Source organism: Pavona decussata, unplaced genomic scaffold, assembly GCF_977016875.1.
Source record: "Pavona decussata unplaced genomic scaffold, jaPavDecu1.1 SCAFFOLD_58, whole genome shotgun sequence".
NCBI classification, from domain to species: Eukaryota; Metazoa; Cnidaria; class Anthozoa; order Scleractinia; family Agariciidae; genus Pavona; species Pavona decussata.
Window position 1 is genome coordinate 5,557,928 of NW_028145480.1, and position 20,615 is coordinate 5,578,542.

The 20,615-nt window shown below is 40.9% G+C and overlaps 1 protein-coding gene and 1 long non-coding RNA gene across 3 annotated transcripts; one reads left to right on the top strand and one right to left on the bottom strand.

Annotated features, from left to right (window-relative positions):
* Positions 1 to 1,570: 1,570 nt before the first annotated feature.
* On the top strand, positions 1,571 to 13,330 carry LOC146479877 (uncharacterized). 2 transcript variants are annotated; one of them, XM_085110738.1, is made up of 5 exons: positions 1,571 to 1,804; positions 7,112 to 7,674; positions 9,063 to 9,269; positions 10,547 to 10,719; positions 11,753 to 13,330. In XM_085110738.1, exons 2-5 carry the CDS (start codon positions 7,123 to 7,125, stop codon positions 11,985 to 11,987), a joined length of 1,167 nt encoding a protein of 388 aa, XP_084966864.1. In that variant the 5' UTR covers positions 1,571 to 1,804; positions 7,112 to 7,122; the 3' UTR covers positions 11,988 to 13,330. The 2 variants fall into 2 exon arrangements, with proteins under 2 accessions (XP_084966864.1, XP_084966865.1); XM_085110739.1 differs by lacking the exon at positions 1,571 to 1,804 and adding an exon at positions 4,377 to 4,510 and having other exon boundaries at positions 11,753 to 12,127.
* A 1,667-nt stretch (positions 13,331 to 14,997) lies between these two features.
* On the bottom strand, positions 14,998 to 19,609 carry LOC146479878 (uncharacterized). The gene is made up of 4 exons (XR_014864832.1): positions 19,513 to 19,609; positions 17,177 to 17,316; positions 16,747 to 16,875; positions 14,998 to 15,208 (listed from the first exon to the last, which is right to left on the bottom strand). It is a non-coding gene; the product is annotated as an uncharacterized LOC146479878 (long non-coding RNA).
* Positions 19,610 to 20,615: the final 1,006 nt, after the last annotated feature.

Sequence of the window (20,615 nt, forward strand, 5' to 3'; positions counted from 1 at the left end):
AAAGTAAGTAAAAGTTAAGTAATTTATTTTATGTCAATAACACGGGAAGTGCTTGCGCAATCTCCCGAGCCGAGAGGCTCATGACTAAGTGTTTGACAATAATCCAGATCGAATTGGAATTTGGAAATGTTGGGGGAAAACCGGAGTACCCGGAAGATAAACCTCTCGGAGCAAGGGCGAGAACCAGCAACAAACTAAACTCACATATAACGCCGAGTCCGGGAATCGAACCCGGGCCAGATTGATGGAAGACGAGTGTTCTCACCACTGTGTCATCCCCGCTCCCGATTTGATGTGATTTGATAAACGATATGGTGGGCCATACTGGCATGGTATAGTCTACAAATTGATCGTCCGTGTGGAAATCAAACTGACAGAAATTTAAAATGGGGCACTAGAACTTTTTGAACTGGTTTCCTTGTTAATAGAAGGTGATCGTCACATACGCTATTGACATAAGAAAGATCAGGTGTCTAGTGTTTTCCAGCACGAGATAAGCACAAACACACGAAGAACCTTTTTGCTATGCTTGTGCTTATTCCAGGAGTGCTTTTGCTTGTTTCACAACTAGAGAAACTGACGTGAATATGCAAAAACATAAGCACGAGAGCTCAGCTGCAATTTGAAGGCGAGGCCTCGCCCAGGCGCCAACGCATTTCGCGGGAAAATAGGGGCGCAGGGCTTGATGGGATGGGTCTTCCACGAACAGGCTCCCAAGCGGGGTATAGGGCGAAAAGAAAAATCGGCGAGCCGGGCGAACGGAGGGCGGTATGGGGGCGACAAAAACAGGAAGGAGGCTAGAGTCCTTGCGGCGCGAAAGAAAAAAAACCTGTTTTGACTATATAACTGGCAGGCCTACGACCGAAAAAATCTCTCCACCATTCGCGTCGGTGTGCTCCAGTCCAAGTTTCAAATTTTTCTCTTTTCTCTCTTTTCAATTCTTGTGCCGGAAAGCAGTGCTGTTACAGTTCTTACTGTCCTTAGCGTGAGGCCGAAGTTATTTTTGAACCAGGAGTCAATGTCTCAGAATGTTTGCTTTCAATTTCAAGGACAAACAGTGATTGGCACTGTTTATCGCAAAAGCCAAGCTTAATTAAATCTTCGCATCAGTGCTCCCTCCACTCAAGGCACTACCGTGACCGAATATTAAATTAGGGGCTGATTTTGCTCTTGACGAGATGAGTTTCAGCCCGGTGGACATTTTTCATAAGACGAGCCCGACGGTACTGACTAAATGAAGAATTGGTGCGACAACGAACCGGCTACGAAAACGGATCGCATGGCTTTGCTTTGTACAATTTCGGAGCGAAATATAGATGACAGGGGGTAAGGTGGGGGGTTTTAAAATAGCGCTTTTACAATAAATGAGTACATTTTCCGGGTCGCTAATGTACACAATGTATTGCCAAAGATACCTTCGTGTTTTCCCTTTACTTCTTGTTCGCGATAAATAAGCTTTGTGCGAGTATTAAGTGAGCTTTCTCCCCGCCCACCTACACGCCCCCGTCTCCTGCCAAGGGGTGGTATTAAAGTACCACATTGTTTTGATTGCACAATACACGAATATATTAGATTTCACCATATACAGGTCCATCGAGAATTGCAAATAATCACTGTCGAGAAACGCGCAAGTTTCGCAATCCAGAGTACACCAAACTGGCTGTCGCTGCGATAGTTCTGGTGAAAGCTCTCTAGGCGAACTTGGCCCAGATACTTTCAGTTAACAGCCGAGTTTCAACTGGAAGTTTCAATTTGGTAACGGTTTATGCAGTTCTAACTGACTGGGTTTTGGACAGAAATTAAGGTAAGCTCTAGAAATAATCGGGTTATTTCCGGAGAAACAGGGAAACTAAAAGGAATGCATTTTGCTCAGCTGTTGTGCAGGGGTGTTGAGCGGAATGTAGCATTTTACGCTCTTGGCTAAGCGACGAATGATATAGTTTATTTATTTTGCCACACCACAAATACAAACCATTTGCGGTTAAGGTCATTTGACATTTTAGGACTCAAATAGATTTGGCGTTCTGAGGTCAGCTGTGTGTATTGTAGGTGTAAAGAACATTCGACAACAACAAGCCGACATGGCATCGAAATGTTCAAAAATTTCGGGAAGAATTCAGCCGAAGATGTTGTTGAGTCGATAGCGCAAAGTATTTCAATTTTAATTTTGTATGCCCAACGGAATCAATGGACGATGACATTGCTAATGAAAATAAATGCTGTTGGGCAGAATGTAGCAATTTTAATTACGCTCATCGCTAAGCAAGGACAGGTACAATTTAGGGCTAAGTACTTCTCCATACTATTTAGGGTTATTTTTTTAAATAGATTCGGCGTTCTGCGGTCAGCTTTTTGTACTGTAGGTGTAAAGAACCATTCGGCAACAAGTCAGGCCGGCATATTATCAAAATTTTTTAAAAGCTCGAGAATAGCAGCAGCCGAGGGAGATGTTGTTGAGTCGACAACGCAAAGTATTTCAATTTTTGTATACCTAATAGAATCAATGGATGATATTGCTAATGCGAGGTTAAACCGAAAATATTAAAGTTCGTGCATTTCCAGTCGATCAGCAAAAGATGCAAATTCAGTTCGCGCGGCGTCGCGCCTCAGGTGAATAAACGGACACAACAAAGAGACGTTTCCTCTCATTTCCTCGGCTACTAGTGTATAGTCATCCATGGAGAATGGCCTACTGACCGCTTAGCATAGGTTGAGCGTTTAGAGTTGAACACAGGTCCAACAAACGGGGAGAATTTTATTGTGAGCTAGGAGAACACCCATTGTCACGAATTGGTCATTAAGAGTTTTACTCGTCTCGTTATTACTGGCGAAACTTTACAGCTTTAGATTACCAGTAGTTGAGCCATACTTAAATGCAAATACGTTCGCATGGTCTCCTTCTTCGAAACGAAGGACGAAGCGATCTGGGTGAAGACGATGAAAATAAACTCTTTTGGACTCGGAGAACGGCCGTTCCATTTCTTGGGCGGGCGTCACGCAACATTTTTCTCACCTGAATATTAAACGACTACGTAAAAGACTATGGTGTCGTTAATTTGTTTTTCTTTTAAGTTTTATTTCTGGGCTGTGACTGGAAAGAAACTAATGATTCAGTTGAGTCAAGCGATATAAACTGACCCGTTCATTTTATGCGGTAGAGGGATCTGTGTACTGCCATGCAGCATACTCATTCCCAGGGTCTCTCCACATCCCTTCCCCGGTGAAGCGAAAAATTTAGATTCATCAGATCGAATAACTTTACGTACTTTCGTTAATTTATCATTTTTGCGAATTATTTTTGACATCCAATCAGCTTTATGGTTTGCTGTTCCTTCATATGCCACATTTAAATAGAAATATGGACTTTTTCGTTGAGAGATTTTGCTGTACTGTGGTGCGGAATTTTATCGTGAGCAATTGCTGGGTCCCGTTTCTCGAAAGTCCCGGTAACTTTCCGGGCCCGATGAGTATATTTTTAAATATTTTTTCGCCGATTACACAGTGATTACCGACATGGTACTTGGCCAATGTTTTCGTAGAATTAGAATTATTAGTATTCAAAGCTAACAAAAATTGACTTCTGTTAAGAAACATTTATCGCCAAAGACGCTTAACGGGCCCGGCAAGTTACCGGGACTTTCGAGCCCGGTAAGTTGCCGGGACTTTGGGGCCCGTTTCTCGAAAGTCCCGGCAACTTACCGGGCCCGATTAGTGTCTTTGGTGATAAATGTTTCTTAACAGAAGTCAATTTTTGCTAGCTTTGAATTCTAAAGTTTATATTTTTTTAATTCTACGAAAACATTGTCCAAGTACCATGTCTGTAATCACTGTGTAATCAGGGAAAAAACATTTAAAAAAATAAACTTATCGGGCCCGGTAAGTTACCGGGACTTTCGAGAAACGGGCCCCTGGTCCGGTTAAGCCTGCCACACACTTGAGGAAAGAGCTGAGCAAACTGCCTCGCGAGGCGATCAGCTCAGCTGTTTCCTCGTGTGTGCGGTTGCGTTTTTGTGAGTTTTTCGCCTCGCGAGGCCGCGAGGAAAATATCTGTCGTGTTTGATATTTGAGATTTCGCCTCACGAGGCGAAATTCTCACGAAAACTCAACCACACACTTGAGGAAACAGCTGAGCTGATTGCCTCGCGATGTCTTGAAAGGTAGTTTGCTCAGCTCTTTCCTCAAGTGTGCGGCTGGCTTTAGCCGGGCTTGGCGCCCAGTAAAAGCGATTACATGAAAAAACCTGGTGCTCATGTTTTTTGTTAAAATATACTATTTTTCTTGAAATTATGCCGGTATGTGTCAAACCCTACCCCGGGAGGGGTGGGGGGTACTTCTCGGAAATGATTCAGCAGTACTTTTATACTAAAAAAATAAAAGGTCAAATTAACTTCAGAGTGCAGCTAGGATCAGCCGGAATGCTTACTTAGTAACATACTGATCCAGGACAAGGATCTTTTGACCAAGCTTGAGCGCGATTTCAGATCATACTTCAACCTGCCAGGGATTTCAGGTACTACGATATATATTTTGTTTTGTTGACCACGCTGCGAGGAGCTTGCTCGCAGGCTAGAGCTGGAACTCAGGTAAAATTTCATGAAACGTGGCTGTGTAGTTGCAACACGAATGAAACGCACGCCGGCAAATACTCGCCTCGAGAAATAGCAAGAGGTTCGATGCTTGTCACTCGCTTGTCTCAAATCATGGCTAAAGTCATGATGGTTTATGACATTTTTTATGATTTTGCTTTAGTTTATGAAACAGTCGACAGACGTGGTATCTAAGACAAAAAAGCTTAATTTTCAGGTCTCTTTTTCATGATCTTTATCTTTCTCAGGATATTTCTGTATGAATTTATTTGTCGACTGAAATTTTTTCTTCCGGTGAACAATCACTTCGGAAACAACAACATTTGCTTTGCTACGTTTTCTATACGTTGAGATGTGTTTATTGTTTGCTGGATCTACGTTATAAATCATTAAATGCGAGTATCGTCCGTAAACAAGCTCCTCTTTGAAACAGTGGCCACTGGTCTCCGCTCCAAGGCGGCCATTGTTGGGTGGCCACATTCTCCTTATTGAAACACTATCTTTACTATTCTGGCTGAATCCGGAATCGTTTCCTTCCGATGTTCAGAAACCTGAATTTAGCGTTCACCGCAAGATATTCAAGCACAGCCATGGAAAAAGCGAGAGAAAACGCAAGGATAAGATCAATTTTTGTCTAGTGTTACGTTTCAGGGATACCCAAAAACGACATTAAAGAAAATTGATTCAATTGTTTTTTCCTGCGTTCAGTTCCCGCATCATTTTAATTTATGACCTTTTAAATGGAAAATGTTTGTAACATAACACCCTTTGATCTGTTCAAATGTTCGGATTCTTTTAATAGCTGAAAATTTGAGTTGCCGAAAATTTTCCCCGAAGATTATGTTCGAGCTGCTACTGGCTTCACAAAAGTGCTAGCTGGTCTTTTTGTGCGCTTTTAACGACATTTTTGCCCCCGGTGAAATCAAAAGGGATCAGTGATTCAGCGCTGCGGAAGTTCGAGGTGACCTTTACATGAATGTAATCCGAATTTCTGAGGCGGTTAATGTCTTTCCGAGAAGATATTTCACCGAAGTGTTGGGTTCTCTTGTTTATACGAGAGAGGAATTTAGACCCACCCCATGCAGGCAGAATGATTGGTTGAGTAAGAATATGATCCCGCACACGGGCTGAAAAAGCAGAGCAACTTTTCAAGCATAATACCACAAACAAACTAGCTATACTACAGCTCCGTAGCTTTCATTTAGAATTTCAACCCTTCATCACCTGCAGACTCGCCAGCCACCTTGTATATCATACTGAACAGAATCTCAGTAGCTTTGGTTTTACAGATAATACAGTTTTACTGTTCATAAGGTCGAATGCCACATTTGGCCCATGTCAATTTCATTAGTGTCCACTTTCACTGAGCGGAAAATGTAGCAAAATATTTTCTTCAACACTCGGCGTGTTTTCATCTTATTTCTATGGTTTTTGTTTGAAGATGCACACCTAAAAGTAGACAAAATTCCGTTTGAGTTCAGTTCTGAGCTGACAGGTTATCAAAGGCGCGTGTGCTGGTTAAAGAATCAGGTAAAATCGGGAGAGGTGAAAGGATTTCCCATGATTCTTTGCGTCAACCTACACTGTCACCACTTACTGCTCACGTGATCTCCTGTTCGCTGCGCGCTCCAAGCGACCATAACCTAATTTGTACGGCTAATTTGTAAATGCAAATGTACTTGTACACATAAATCAACACCAAAGAGTGATGTCTGCAGCCTCCGTCTCGAGTGCATTGAACTGTCGTCTAGGCACGATGATTTGCACGCTCAAATCATCGCTAGAAGAGTTGTCAAATTAAAACCGTCAAATTAGACCTTATCAGTTCTCTTTATTCGGCTGCTGATGGCAGGACATAAGACAAGAATAGCTTACGTGTGTAGGTAACCAAAGAGTTGAACTACGCTATACGGGCAACTTTAATTTATATCGCGGTGAGTTCAAATGCTCCCTGAGACTCTGTACCTTGTAATATTACATCTCAAAAGGACCCCATAAGCTGTCTCAGGTTGGTGTCCGAGTAAAATATTTTAAATGGCCAAACTTCCTCCTACCCCATTTCCCCCAGTATAGAAAAGATTCGATTCCTAAATAGGGACAGGAGTCGAGGATTGGATTTCAACCGTGTCATTTTAGCCAGGCTTCCACCTGTGCACTCCCCCTTAATCATCCCTTTTTGTTGGCCTCATACTAGTTCTTCACGAAAAACTGGTTTGGAGGGGAGCAGCTACACAAAGTTATTGTTTAGTGAAGCCTGAATACATTCGCCCATTATTATATTATCAAAAACCAACATTTTCCAAATTCCAGTTCGACCCGGAACGCACGGCCTTCTTTGAACAAGCTCCTAGAGCTCTTTGGTGCTTCGTGGGTAAATAAATTACATTTTTTTAACATCTTACCCTGCTTGGAAAAGTTGTCATTGCAGTAATTAGAAAAACATCCCCTTCTGAAATGATTCTAGGGCCCAAAACCGTAACAAGAAAACACGATCTTCCCCTTATCGTTCAATTTTTTTTCCGCAGTTGGTGGCAAAATGCTGTTGAGATCTCTTCGAAGGCTAACTGTTCGACCAGCTCTTTTGGGTAGCACGCCCACCTGTTCCAAGACGACAACTGCACAGCAAGTTAAGCAAGAAGGCGCACAGTTTACCACGTTGAAACCAACAGAGACGCAACCAAGTGTACCCCCAAAATTGGCGGGAAAAGAGTTTCTCCCGGGCTCAGCGGGCGAAAGGTTTCCAGAAGTGTTATCGCCGCCTACGGAAAGTTTTCCGCACGCCATCCAAGTGGAAAACCCCGATCTTCATTCCATTAATGAGCACGCCGTAAGCTGTAGGCGATATTTGGATGATAACCTCTCAAATTACGGCGCCGTATTGCTACGTAACCTCCCGCTGAAAACGGCCGCCGACTTCTCGAGCCTCTGTAAAGGGCTTGGTTACAAAGGGATGACGTATGAAGGCGGCGCGGTGGAAAGGCAAGAGCTCGATAGGAATTCTGGGACGTACACATCTAGTGACGAGCCACCCGAAGCCGTGATTGAGCCACACAATGAAATGGCCTACAGTCCAGTATACCCCTCAAAGGTAATACAAGACGACCTCTATCTACTCTGCTGGATATAATCGTTATTATTAAAAACTGGATCATTGTTTAATGCAATCAGCCAGTGATTTGATTGACTTAGTGGCCATGGTATATGAGCCATTATACCATGCCCCAGAAATAGCGACCATTAAATTGTCTGGTTGTTCTTACAAAGAAAAATCAACAAGATCTAGCCATATTTCTTGACAAGAGAGGATGATAGTACCTTCATCCTCTCTTGTTCTTGATTGTTTTTAAGGTTACTGATAGGTTTCACGGGTGTCAGCAAGGAAATCTTGCGTACGCGCGCTTCTTACGATGAAACCACGGAAAACTATATATCACTGAAAATATCAAGGGGTTTTTTTATTTTATTGGATACATAAGCGCTCAGAAGCCTTCAAACTCAATATTAGCGACGTGTACTTAACTGAATCACCCACTCACTGTCTCACGTAAAGGCGCACAAACAAACAGACTGCACAATATCAATCAGGAGATAATAGGCCAACAAGGTGTGTTGGGATTTTTCTATATTCCTATTGCTTTGTGAGAAAACCCATCCTAAAGTTGGACAATGGACAATTTTTGTAGTCACGTCAGGATATGAGATGATAGACAGCCAACTCGGCGCTACGCGCCTCATTGGCTATCTATCATCTCATATCCAACGCGCGCTCGTGGAATAATTGCCAACTAAGATAGAGTACTGCATGCATTATCCATCAATCCATCCATCAGTGTTTCCCTCGTTCATCCATCCATTCGTCCAACCATCCAATCGTCCATTTATGTAACGAGGGCATGTTTTCTTATGCAACTACTGAGTTATAATGTTATTCTGGAAATTGCCACTTTTCCTGTACTTTTCGCACCTGGCTTTCGTAGAGTAACACTCTGTTCTTCCTATCCCCGAAGAAACGTAATGTGCGATTGTTTCTGTGATACCGTACACATTGTATATCTTTTGAGGTATTGTGTCTAGGTCTTGTTTGTGTTTGTACTTTTTCCCAGCATTTGTTGTTATTATTCAACACATTGTAACACTGCCCAAATATGGTCATAGTGCACTTAATATTCGTCGTCCTTATACAACAGATATCCAACGATGTACGTAATTTCGTGCGTCGAGGAGGAAAATGGCAAAATAAAGATCGTCTTAAGCTCTTCTGCAATAAAACTATCAATGCTTTGTTATCAATGTGTTGAATAATAAAATAACTATCCCGCTTAATCTTCCGAAAAATCCTCCAATTTTTCGGCTAAATATCGGGCGATATTCCGCGCGTTTTCTCCGGATAATTGTTAATTGTTGTACGTAATTTGTGCTCCAGTACTCACAAAAGGAACTAAATCCACCTTCTCTCGATCTTTGTCGCTTTTGCAGCTTTTGTTCTTTTGTCAACAAGAACCAGGAAAGGATTGTGGAGGGGAGACTCCACTGGTTAAAGGTAGCGACATACTTTCTCGGCTGGATCCTCAAGTTCTTAAAACTTTTGCCAAAAAGGAGGTGCGTTACGTACGTTACGCCCCACCGAGAGGGCCTGGTGCCTACCTTCCTTGGCAAGATGTATTTTTGACAGACGATCCAAAGGTTTGCATATTTTCATTTCTAATGTTTGCTCGTTAGAAAAAGTAATTACCTTTACTGATTACTCGTTTGTTTTGTTTATGTCGTATTTATCCGAGAATAGGCCGCAATGACAGTAGCAACAACAACAACATAAAAAACAAAATTCAAACAAGTACTCGCTTTTTGAGCAACAGCAAGATTCAGCCCCATTCCATATTCCACTAAACAACTGTCCGTCGACGCCTCTTTGCGTTATGAGCGAGCTTAATACCGAATAATCTCCGGGTAAAGGCTTCCCATTTCACCTTGTGGTTTCCCGCCATGATTATTGAGAAATGTACCTCGCTCCCAGAATCATTCAGACTGCAGTCAGACTTCTGCCTAATCACGAAAAAAGACAAAAGATCCTTTGTTCACCCTATACTAAATGAAGATCTTCTAAGGGATGGATTTTTCTGTCCCTGCTCGGCCTCTTCTCCAGTCGGCCTTAGCACGCGGTCGAACGTAATTAACGTCAACCGTTGAGCTGATAGGGAAGAAGCTCGGAAGAAGGGCTGTTCAGCTTGGTCCCAAGCCTCAGAAAGGCAGCTCGACTCGTTCGATAAGCGCGAGTAGGCCGGGGAGCGAGCTGGTCCCGGCACAGAAAACTAGACGAATCCGGTGTAATGTAAAATGAATGCGTTTGATTTATCGTGGTTTCTGGATAGGTTTCGTACCACGGCAAAGTCTTAACAGTGATCAGCATCTCACTTCTCCTTGTAATATCACTGCTTGATGAAACAAACAGGGCATGAGAATGACGGAAATGATCACCAATGACAAAATGTCTTGATGTTCAAACAAATTCTCCCAGCTAGGGCCATAAGAAATATGTGAAGAGGACTGAGGAGAATATGTATGTTGAAAATTAGTTAAAAGTTTCCTTGGGTCGTACTGATCTGGTTACTGGTTCACTTCACTCGTGGAACGGCTTTTATGCTTTGGGAAAACAGCCCTGTGCTTTGAAAACTGGAGCGAGCAGCAGCGCTCTGGGACAAAATCGTGGACGAAATTAGCTTTGCTTGAGCGAAAAAAAATATGTCGGGTGCGGCTTTCGTTGTGGTACAAAACCTACCTCGTATAGCGTTAACATAGTCTTAATTAATCAACCTAGGATTGAAGGAAAGTTAAACTCTACGCTCCTATTTTCCCGGCGGCAAAATACAACTGCGCCTTTGTACGAGAGAGACCTGCGTTAAACAAATAGTTGAACACAGGCTTTTGCTAAAATGACGCATGAATCGTACTTCTTATTGCAGACAGCTGAACATTTTCTAGAGCAGAAGGGTTTCAGTTATAAGTGGGAGTCGTCTGGTGCGCTGTTTTACTGGCAAGTTCTGCCGGCCTTCCGACAACACCCAGAGACTGGCGAGACAGTGTGGTTCAACCAGATTCAATCCCATCATGCTTCCCACCTACAAGAGGCGCCAAGGTAGGTTTGGTGTTAGACTCAAGTATAGTTTCAGGGGGGCAAGTAATTCATGTTAAGGTACCATATAGTCACCCAGTCACAAAACCCTAACCCTAACCCTAACACTCCATATAGTCACCCTTACCTTACCAGGAATTATATGCCACTCAGGGTGTGGCAACCTCGTTCCCAGCGTCTTTCCTGTGTGTAGAGGAGAGACCCTGGGAACTAGGTTGAGAGTGTGGTGCGACTAACAAAGGAGTGCGCGACAGGGAAGAGATTATTGCCACGTTTGCAGAAGTATCGTGAACCCTTTCTCTTCTTGTAAGTTTTTCACTATCTTGCATCAACACTTTACCTTGCTCCATTTAATCTTCGCTCCTGGAATAGCCTTTACAATTTAGACGCTAAAAACGGGCCGTCCCATCACCCTGGTCTATTGAAAATAAGCCCCAATATTGAGCCACGACGAACTGATAATCTCGAGTAAAAGACACCCTACAAATACAGAGACTAGTTTCCCAGATGATTTACATTACACTTCTCTCCCCGCACAGAAACGGTAGCCCATCATGTTAGGTATAAGAATCGTTTAATTGATAAATAAGTTAGTCACGATGTATGACTGTCAATATTTCTAGAGAATTTGGACAAGAAAAGGAAAAAAAAATTTCTGTCTGACAGAGGAAAGTTTTATGTTCTTACTCGGTGAGTATAAGAACAATCGAATGACGAATTTAGTATCTTCCTTTATTAGTCATTCATCATATTTGTGCGTCTTCTACGAAGCGCTAAAGTCGACAGTTCTTCTTCTTAATAATAATAATAATAATAATAATAATAATAATAATAATAATAAAATAATAATAATAATAATAATGATAATTTTGCTCTTTAGGGAAGCGTAACTGCCTTCCAAGCCTAAAACGGCTAATGACAACGATTTAGTCAACTACTAGTACATTTGTCAACATCTGACAATGATGACAAGGCAACAAAATCTACACCACAATTCACAATGTTCAATTAATTACTTTCTACAATTACTCCTTAGATTCAAGGGCTCTGACCTGCCAAGCCACCACTACTCGTGCCAGACCTACTACGGAGACGGCAGCGAAATTGAGCCCGCGGTCCTTCAACACATAAGGGCCGTCACTTGGTCATGCGCTGTCGGTTTTCGATGGCGAAACGGTGACGTTCTAGTGGTAGACAATCTAGTGGCTCAGCATGCAAGAATGAGTTTTACTGGTCAGCGGAGAATCTTGGCGGTTCTTTCACAAACCTGAACGTGAAGCAGGTGACAGCTGTCGAACACTGGCATCGAAATGGGTTTACTGTCAATCACGCGTGATAACTACGGATTCCAAAGCGTTTAACGCGCTGCGCTAAAGAAGGACAAGATGTGCAACTCCTGACTCCAAAAATATTTATCGTCAATTGTTGTAAACAAGAAACGATATTAGATGTTAGAAACGATTTTTGTAGAGGAGTCTAAAGTATATTTTTGGTGCTAAACAATTTGATAACCATCTAAAAAAAAAAAACATTTTAAACTGATATAGATATACAAAAGAGAATACGGGAAGGCTATTGTTTCATTCAAGCCGGATTCGGGTGCTTGTAAACCATAATCGACGTAGTTTTTACCCCAAATAGTCGCGCCTAGAGCTTGTTTTGACGTCCAATCAGTGCTGCTTGAATTTTTCCAGGCGTGCGAATGTCTTTCTTCTATGGTTAGCTGGAATAGTTAAGGCCGGTTACTTAAATAAAGTTCAGATTCAACAAAAACACAGTCTAAATCGATTTCAATCTGTCTAAACCGAACATTTCAACGTTGTCTAGTATGAACACTACCAAGAACGGAAACAAAGATCTATCGATTGTGGTGAACCATGGACTTTGTTTTAATAACCGGCCCTTAGAGTTTAATAAGTCAACGAAAGCAGACAAAAAGTAGAAAACCCACTCACAACATGTAATGTAGAATTGCAAAATAGTCGCCCTTCAGTTTACTTAAATAGGGCGTTGTGAACATTTGCTCCAGACTTTGTGTCACAAGCCGGAGAGAGTAAATTGATTTTAATTTCGGCTTCCTCTGTGTCAGACGTGATAACACTGGTAATAGACTGCCTCGTTCTCCTAAGTCAAATATGGTGCGCATGGTTTTGTGGGATTTTCCATTAAGCCCTTCTCCCCATGATTCTCGCTCTTTCTAGAAAATTCGCTGGCGCCTGGGGATGAGGCAGGATCACAGACGTATTGCATAAGAAGGTGTTAGAATTTCAGGGTCGCATCCAAGCAAAGCAGTCACATATGAAAAGAAAACATTTCAGAAAAAAACGTGTGTAATGCTATTAGGAATTAAACTGAGAATACGTAGAGTTTAAACGATGTGTTGATACACAAAAAAGTCAAGCACTGAAAGCCCAAGGATAAATCGTGGCGGGAATTTGGTGTAAGGGAATGCCTATAGAGGGTAGGACGAGGGGTTAAGAAAATAACCTACGTAATTGCACATTAGATAGGACTTGATAGATTTTTAGAAACGGGCATTCGGCCTGCATAAGTGAGTGTACATTATTCCGTTCAAAATGGGCCAATATTAAACGGATGTCGAGTTTTCAGACGACCTTGTCTATATATCTTTGAAGTAACATAATTTTTCTATATATTTGCCAATTCTTGTCACTGAAAAACGTACACTGCATACATCCATGAACTCGTTCATGACATCACTTATTCTTGTTTTAGTTTTTAGTAATTCAGATTTCTGGGGTTTTTTTTTGTGATTTAGATGTCAATTTTGTAATGTTGTTGAGTTTAAGAAGTTGATCAAGATTTCAATTAACTTTTCAGGGATAATGAAACAAACCGAACAGAAACAAACATTTTAAATAGAACAAAACATGGTTAAGAATCCTAACTGACAGAAGGCAGACCAGCTGGCTATTTACCAGCATGGCAGAAAAAGTGAACTCTTCGAAGCTAGTGAGGAACAATTCCACTGAGCTATCGGTCAGGCCACACTTGTTAAACTAAAGAGTGGATACATTTGTCCATCGGATAGGTCGCTATCCAGCTGATAAAGTGCATTAGTTGGAGTATGTTTTATCTGCTCGATAAAGTTATCCTGGCGCCCTTTGAACAACCAGGGTCTGAACGGGACTTGAACTCAGGAACTTCTAAGGCGAGTTGCATAAAATTTAACGTCGGGCGTAACTACCAACGAAAGCCGTTAGACGTTCTTGCCCAGTCAAAATCAGTGTTTCAACGTCCGACGTTAGCAGTTGCGCCCGTTGTTAAGTTTTATGCAACTTGTGCCTGATTTCGAATCCAACGCCCCAACTACTTGGTGACGCTGCCTTCCTTAAATGAATTGTATGTAGTATGTTACACTGAAATAAATGATCGAAGGTCCATTCAAAGACGTTTCATTGTCTCACAAGATCTTCAAACACGCGAGGGAAACAAAACGCACGTTCATTGTTGTGAAAAAAAGGGACCATAAGTGAAAGCATTCACACAAGTAAAACGAAAACGCTCTGCTGTTTTGTGCTTGTGCTGTTCCTAAGCGTTCTCTCTAGCGCTGCACAAGGCTTGGGACGGGAGCCGGCGATTAAAAGTAGGACTCAGGGCTAAAAGAGCCGGAAATGCACATTGATTAGGCTGCGGTTGTATCTTGAATAGTTAAAAATATTTTTTCCCACCAGGTGGAAAAAAAATCATCGTCAAAGTTGTATTCAATAAATGAACAATGTTTTAGCCGGGCCTAGACCCAATACTGGAAACATGTTGTAACTGTATGATGTGCATAGTGACCTTGCTTTTTAGTAGAAGTGAAAGTGAAGGCTTTGCTCGGCGACCTGAAATCTTGTGCTGTCTTTAAATGTGTAATTTAGCTCCTTGTTTTGGATAGAAAAACGCTTGTTTCTACATCTCAAGAGGGACACACAGAACGTTCGGTAGCTAGATAGATGCCAGCGCGACAACCGAGAGGTGGACGCTCTAATTTATGAGGGTCCTTTTCTTGTGGAAATCATTCTGTTCTTGTACTAACTAGTTTATGATCATCATTTCCATATGCAAAGCAGGGAGTTTTGCATCAAAGAAATGTCAAGTTTAACCTCGCTTCCATCAAAAGGCTAGGTCACTGAGCAACCAACTATAAAATTGTCCAGTTCGACGTTGCTAAATAAAGATGGACTTGACAAATTATGACATTTCACGGAAGGCCAAAACTTCATTCTAGCCGGCACAACAACTGTTCAATATTGCATCACAGTTCAAGTAACACCATTTTCACCAGTTCAAGCCCTCTTTTTATTCCACTAGAGGCTAAACATTGTGTTACAGTGCAAGTGATCAATTACTGTTGTAGTCGAATAATTACGTTTTATCGTAAGTACTAAATGCACGTGCTCCATGTATAATACTATTCCTTAATATTGCTCCACTTGTTATATCGTGAGCGGAAGGTAACTGATGAGGCCATTCCAGTTTATTTTGCCTGCAAATAGATGAACAGAGATCAACAGAAATACTAAATTATTTAATTCCTATACGTGTTTCCACCAGCTCAACTAACTTGTGAACAATTTTCTCCATTTTCTTATCATTTTTTTAGTTATCCATGCCTTACTCATACATAAATTGCTTCTAGATCACTCATGAGATAAAATCAAGTGCAAATAAAGGGGCGATAAGACATCATTTGTGTCAGCCCGACTTTTTCAAGATGGTAACCATTGTCATCTTGGCCATCCGTAGCCGCAAACATCTATAAATAATTTCGCACTAGATTAGTTGTTTGAAATACATTTGGCCATTGGTTTTCAGTCGCTTCCATTGACATATCAAAAAAACAACAGAAACGAACACTGAGCAAGGCACATTAAACGAGACAAAGCAATGTTGCTCCGGTTCGAGAAAAAAATTCAATTCCTACAAGTATAGCTCAGTGGCTTTAATTTATTTAATTGCAATGATCGCAATTGAAACTACCTTCTATACCTGACAATTAGACGCCAATCTCGTGGATCCTCAACCCGAGAAAAGTCGATGGAAATGAACAGATAACGAGCCGTCTAATTTTTTCAGCATAACCCAGTAACCCGTTCATTCAACAAAGAAGCTCGTTAAAAGTAATTTATTTCTAGGTAGTCGGTTTGTGGGTCGGCAATAATTACCTTGTGCATGCTCTCACGACAGTTTTTTATCGAAGATCACACCACTCTTTTGTGGCCAATCATATTTCGAGTTGCCCAACAGCAAACACGGATTTTGGCCGACTTTGAACTGCTGTAACTCCATTCAAATTTGACGGATTTTAGAAATTGAAAGTTACTTTAAAATATTTCAATCTTATCATTCATCTGATGGTAAACTAGGTCACTGAATACGTCACGAATTTCGTAAACTGCCATTGAATGAATGAATGAATGAATGAGTGAGTGAGTGAGTGAGTGAGTGAGTGAGTGAGTGAGTGAGTGAGTGAGTGAGTGAGTGAGTGAGTGAGTGAGTGAGTGAATGAATAACTTTATTAGCGTCTTGGTGTTGTGTAGCTGAGGGGAGAAGTCCGCTCTACTAATTGTGTACACCTAAACATTAAAAGGTTTCCTAAATCTAAAATCAAATAAGTCGACTAAGATCACCCAAGATACTGATTTTAAGTTTTAAATTTGGCACTTGTAATCTCGCACTAATTTGCAAATTTTTGTCAGTGAGAAGGGTTTGTATGAAGGTTTAATTTAGTTTACGGCTGTTCTATCCTGAATCTCTTATTTATCTATATTCCAAAGAAACAATCTCAAGAAAAATACCAATTTAAAGACGTCAAAGACATACTCGGAGCCAAAATGTGACAAATTTGAGCGGAGTTGCAGATTGTTCAAAGCCAATCTAAATCCCAAACATTAGCTGTAATTTTTGCTGCATGTTTGTGACCCCACTCGAACCCTCCCCCTCCCCCCATCCCTCCCCCCAACCAAGGTAGTCTTAGAAACCACAAAAAAGGTCTACTTAGAAGGAGAAGCCATGGCATGGTACCTGAGCATAATAACAACACTTCCCATAAGAACAATATCCTTCGAAACCATTGTAATTTGGAGACAAGGGGCAATCGGCCATACAAGCTACTGTATTCCCTGGTTTACCAGGGCAACTCCGCTTCATAATCTGTAAAAAAAAAAAAAAAAAAAAAAAGAGTTGAAGTCAACGCATTTCCTTTGTCAGTCTTCTATGAATTTGTTTTGAATTCTTAAAGGTTGAAATTCAGTCGATGCCTTTGAACACAAATAGCACAACAATTAAAAAGAACACACACACATTTTGATATCTGCATTCACAACAATCTCACCCTCATTTCAAAGAATCAAAGGGGATTTGTCGTGCAATACACCCCCCCCCCTCCTTCCTCATCCCCGCACCGCATGCGCAGTGCTTGCACTTCAATGTAACGCCCTCATCATTACATCACCTCATGGCCGGGTAAGTCATCAAGCTGCAGCCTGGATCTAAAGGGGGAGGAGCTTATACAAGTGATTGACAGCAAGACAACCAGCGTCACAAAGAAGATCTTCATGGTCGAGTGAGATTCAAATCACACTGTAAACAATTCTGCCAAGAAAATACACGAGACTAAAGTTATTACATGTGAACGACTCGATCTGAAATTATAATTGTAACCATTCCAGCCCCAAAATTGCTTCATTTGAGAAATTGTCTGAAATTTCTTTTAGTTCTAGTTACGAAAATTTGTCATTGCATTGAACCTCTTTCCCTCTCTGTACTAAAATTGGACGCGGCACCGTAATACATCCCCGCGGGGCTTATCAGTGTGCGAATAATAATTATTATAATGAATGATGTATACGTCTCGCTGAAATTTTGTAAATATGCTGGACAAAAATAAAAGTACTTTTCTTACAAAGGCAACAAAACACGAGGTTTTCGACCAGAAGAAGGCTGAAAATTGGACGAAAGAGAGAAGAAAGGAAAAAGGGACAGAAAAGAGGGTTGGAAGACCGAACAGCGACGTTTTGATTTCATATTAGCGACTTTGGATTTTTAACGAGAAGAAACGATTCGCACTTCACTCTCAACTAGTAGGCACGATTTAAAAACTTTCTCTGAAATATCGATTAAAGGCCGAGAAAAAACCTAAAAAGACCATTTCTAGGCATAACCGATTTTCATGATGTGATAACATTCCATTGAAAATAATGTTTCAAAAACAATATTTACAAATTTAAATTAAAAAAAATAATTTTTCATTTCTTGACCTCAGTATTTCGCGCGTGATTAGGCGGTAGGCTCGCCCAAACAACGAACTAGAAATTGGAAAAGTGACTCAAGAAAAGCGCTTAATGCTCATTATTTCTTCATTTTGAGGAAACAAAGAGTGTCTCATGATCGTTTTCTGCTTTTCTTTTTCACTATCAAATGGTGAAATAATGACGATACAATATAATAAGTGAAAGCAATTATCTATTCTATAGGCCATACAATTAAGGAATATATGATACCAACCAGGCAACGGGAGTGTTTCTTGGGAATTTAAGCAGTTTTCATATTAGAAAACTTTTTTTTCTTTAATTTAAGACATCTTCTTACCGAAAGAAGTTAGAAACTGTCTATTCGTATTGATTTAACTGGAAAAAAAAAAGATAATAATAATAAAGAGGGGGAATAAAAAGAAATAGCATTTTCCGCTTCCACAACTACGTGAGCACAAAAAAGGAGTTAACGTTATGCAAAGGCAACTTATTAACTCTAATCCTGTTCAGACTATGCTCTGCGCGCACGATCCTTACACCTCTTGGCTGTTTTTGTCTGTGCTTTCAATCTTTCATATCTTTGAATTTATTCCATGCAGCAAAATACGAGTAAAGCTGGATACTTGCGTTTGAATGGTTTCAGTCAAAGACTTGGTGTGCAAAAGTCTGAGGTACCTTGAGTAGCATTACAAACAGTGCCGATAGGCTCCATTTGAATCAGGTCCTATATAGGCACATTACGATTTCATCTACAGACTCAAAAGCCACCATGCGTACAGCATGATAAATGGTACCACAGGAACGTAAATATTGCTCGGAAAGTTTCATTTGAAGTTTTTGAAAGGTCGCCATGTACTTTGGAATTTTGTCCCCTGTGCAGCATAAACACAATTTTGGGTTTCACAATGGCTTTCATATAAGTGATCATCCCATAGGATTTCATCAGATAATTGAATTATTTTAGGTGAGCCATAGTTGACGATGGGTGTTGAGCTGACAAATTGCAAAATTAAGAAATGACGGCTCGACCGTTCGCACCAAAATTACCAAGCAAATATGCTACCAAAAGAACATGTACCATTGAACACTATGGCTCTTGTATACTGGTGTTTGGATCTTCTTTTAGACAGGAATGAAACAACAAGTATTTGGAAACGTTTTGGTTGGTGCGTGTGTGAGTGTTCGCTTTAAAAAATGGCATAAGTTATCGCTAATTATTTAGGCCACAGGTTGATACGAGCTCTGAATTTTAGCAGGGGAATTTAAAAAAAACTGAACCTCAAATTGCTTTCAAATCTATTAAACAAATATATTCCCAGGTGCTTTCCTGTGTGGCAATATCGAAAACTTTCCTGAATGTTCAATTTTCTGGTTTGAGACTAAAGAGAGGTTCTTATGCCCATTGTGTGGTATAGAAAAACGAGAGAGACAAAATGATCAGTTAGCGATACATCGGCTTGTAAAATAAATGTCGATATCTTCAGTCAATACATCGCACTGGCCAGCTAGCTGTCGTAAACTTCAAGTTTTCACTTACCGTTGTTTTCGGCAAAGCGGCTAACTGTAGCTGGCAACTGGGTTTCAGTGGCGCTAATGAATAAAACGTCTGATTGTATCGTTATCTTATGTTAACAGCATCCAATCGAATTCTTTAACTTGCCTTCAATTGTCTTCAAATTGTCTTAGTGTTTTAATTAGCAAAACCAAATTGCTTTGTTCGAAGCGGCGTCGCATAGGAAACTGAATAATCTTCCTCGAAACAAATACTGTGTAGAATAATTTCTCTTATTTTTATTGATCAAAGACGTTCTGGTTTTGTCAGTTTTGCGGAAATTTAGCTTCGGTGAGGGCGAAACTGAGCCGGGAGGAACGAGTTTGCGGAATGGCACAATTATGCGAAATACGAGAAATAAATTATCTGAAGAAATGAGCACGTGCTGTTTTCGCGCCAATTTAATAGGCTTGATTTCTGCCGCTTCCTCGGGTCTGGCTTTCCTCCCCGAGAATGCGTAAACTAGTATTCATCAATTTCTTCACCCTCACCTCTTCCTTACCAGCGATCAGAAAATATCCCAGGCTTGTGTTTTCTAATCTTAGATCTGCTGTCTAATTGTTTACTGAATAGTCGGCTAGAGTCCGCAATAAATATTGTTTAAAGCCTGCGGGACACTGCAAAAAGGATGCATGTTTTTTTGTCCACGTTTTAACAGATCGGTTATTTAACTTTGCCGAAGAAAGAACTGTCACATCTTTGTAGAATTAACTCCAGCAAAGCGAATACACGTGGATAGCGACTCGGGCGAAGAGCATGAACTAAACGCGAAAGAGCCTGCCTTAAAATCTGACCGTAAGCAAATGATCACATATACTTGCCATTGCTTATGGAAATATGGCATTTCACAGTTATAGTTATCGTATACGTTAACCATAATGGTATTTGTCCCTTTCAAGGCCTTTCAATACACTGTACTGAGGAATATTAATATGACCCTTTTAAGACGAATTCTAAGGGAACCTGCGTTTTCAGCGGACAACCTGTATTAAGCGGACACTTAAAAGGTTCCCGAGGGTGTCCGCTAAAACAGGTTTGACTGTACTCTTATAAAATTGGCGCGGAAACAGGACGCACTCTCACTAAAT

Bases quoted from the DNA above. Each gene is read 5' to 3' on its own strand.
- LOC146479877 (XM_085110738.1), top strand. From the start codon at position 7,123: ATGCTGTTGAGATCTCTTCGAAGGCTAACTGTTCGACCAGCTCTTTTG. The intron at 9,270-10,546 runs GTTTGCATATTT...TTCTTATTGCAG, and splicing joins TTTTGACAGACGATCCAAAG to ACAGCTGAACATTTTCTAGA. The intron at 10,720-11,752 runs GTAGGTTTGGTG...ATTACTCCTTAG, and splicing joins CACCTACAAGAGGCGCCAAG to ATTCAAGGGCTCTGACCTGC.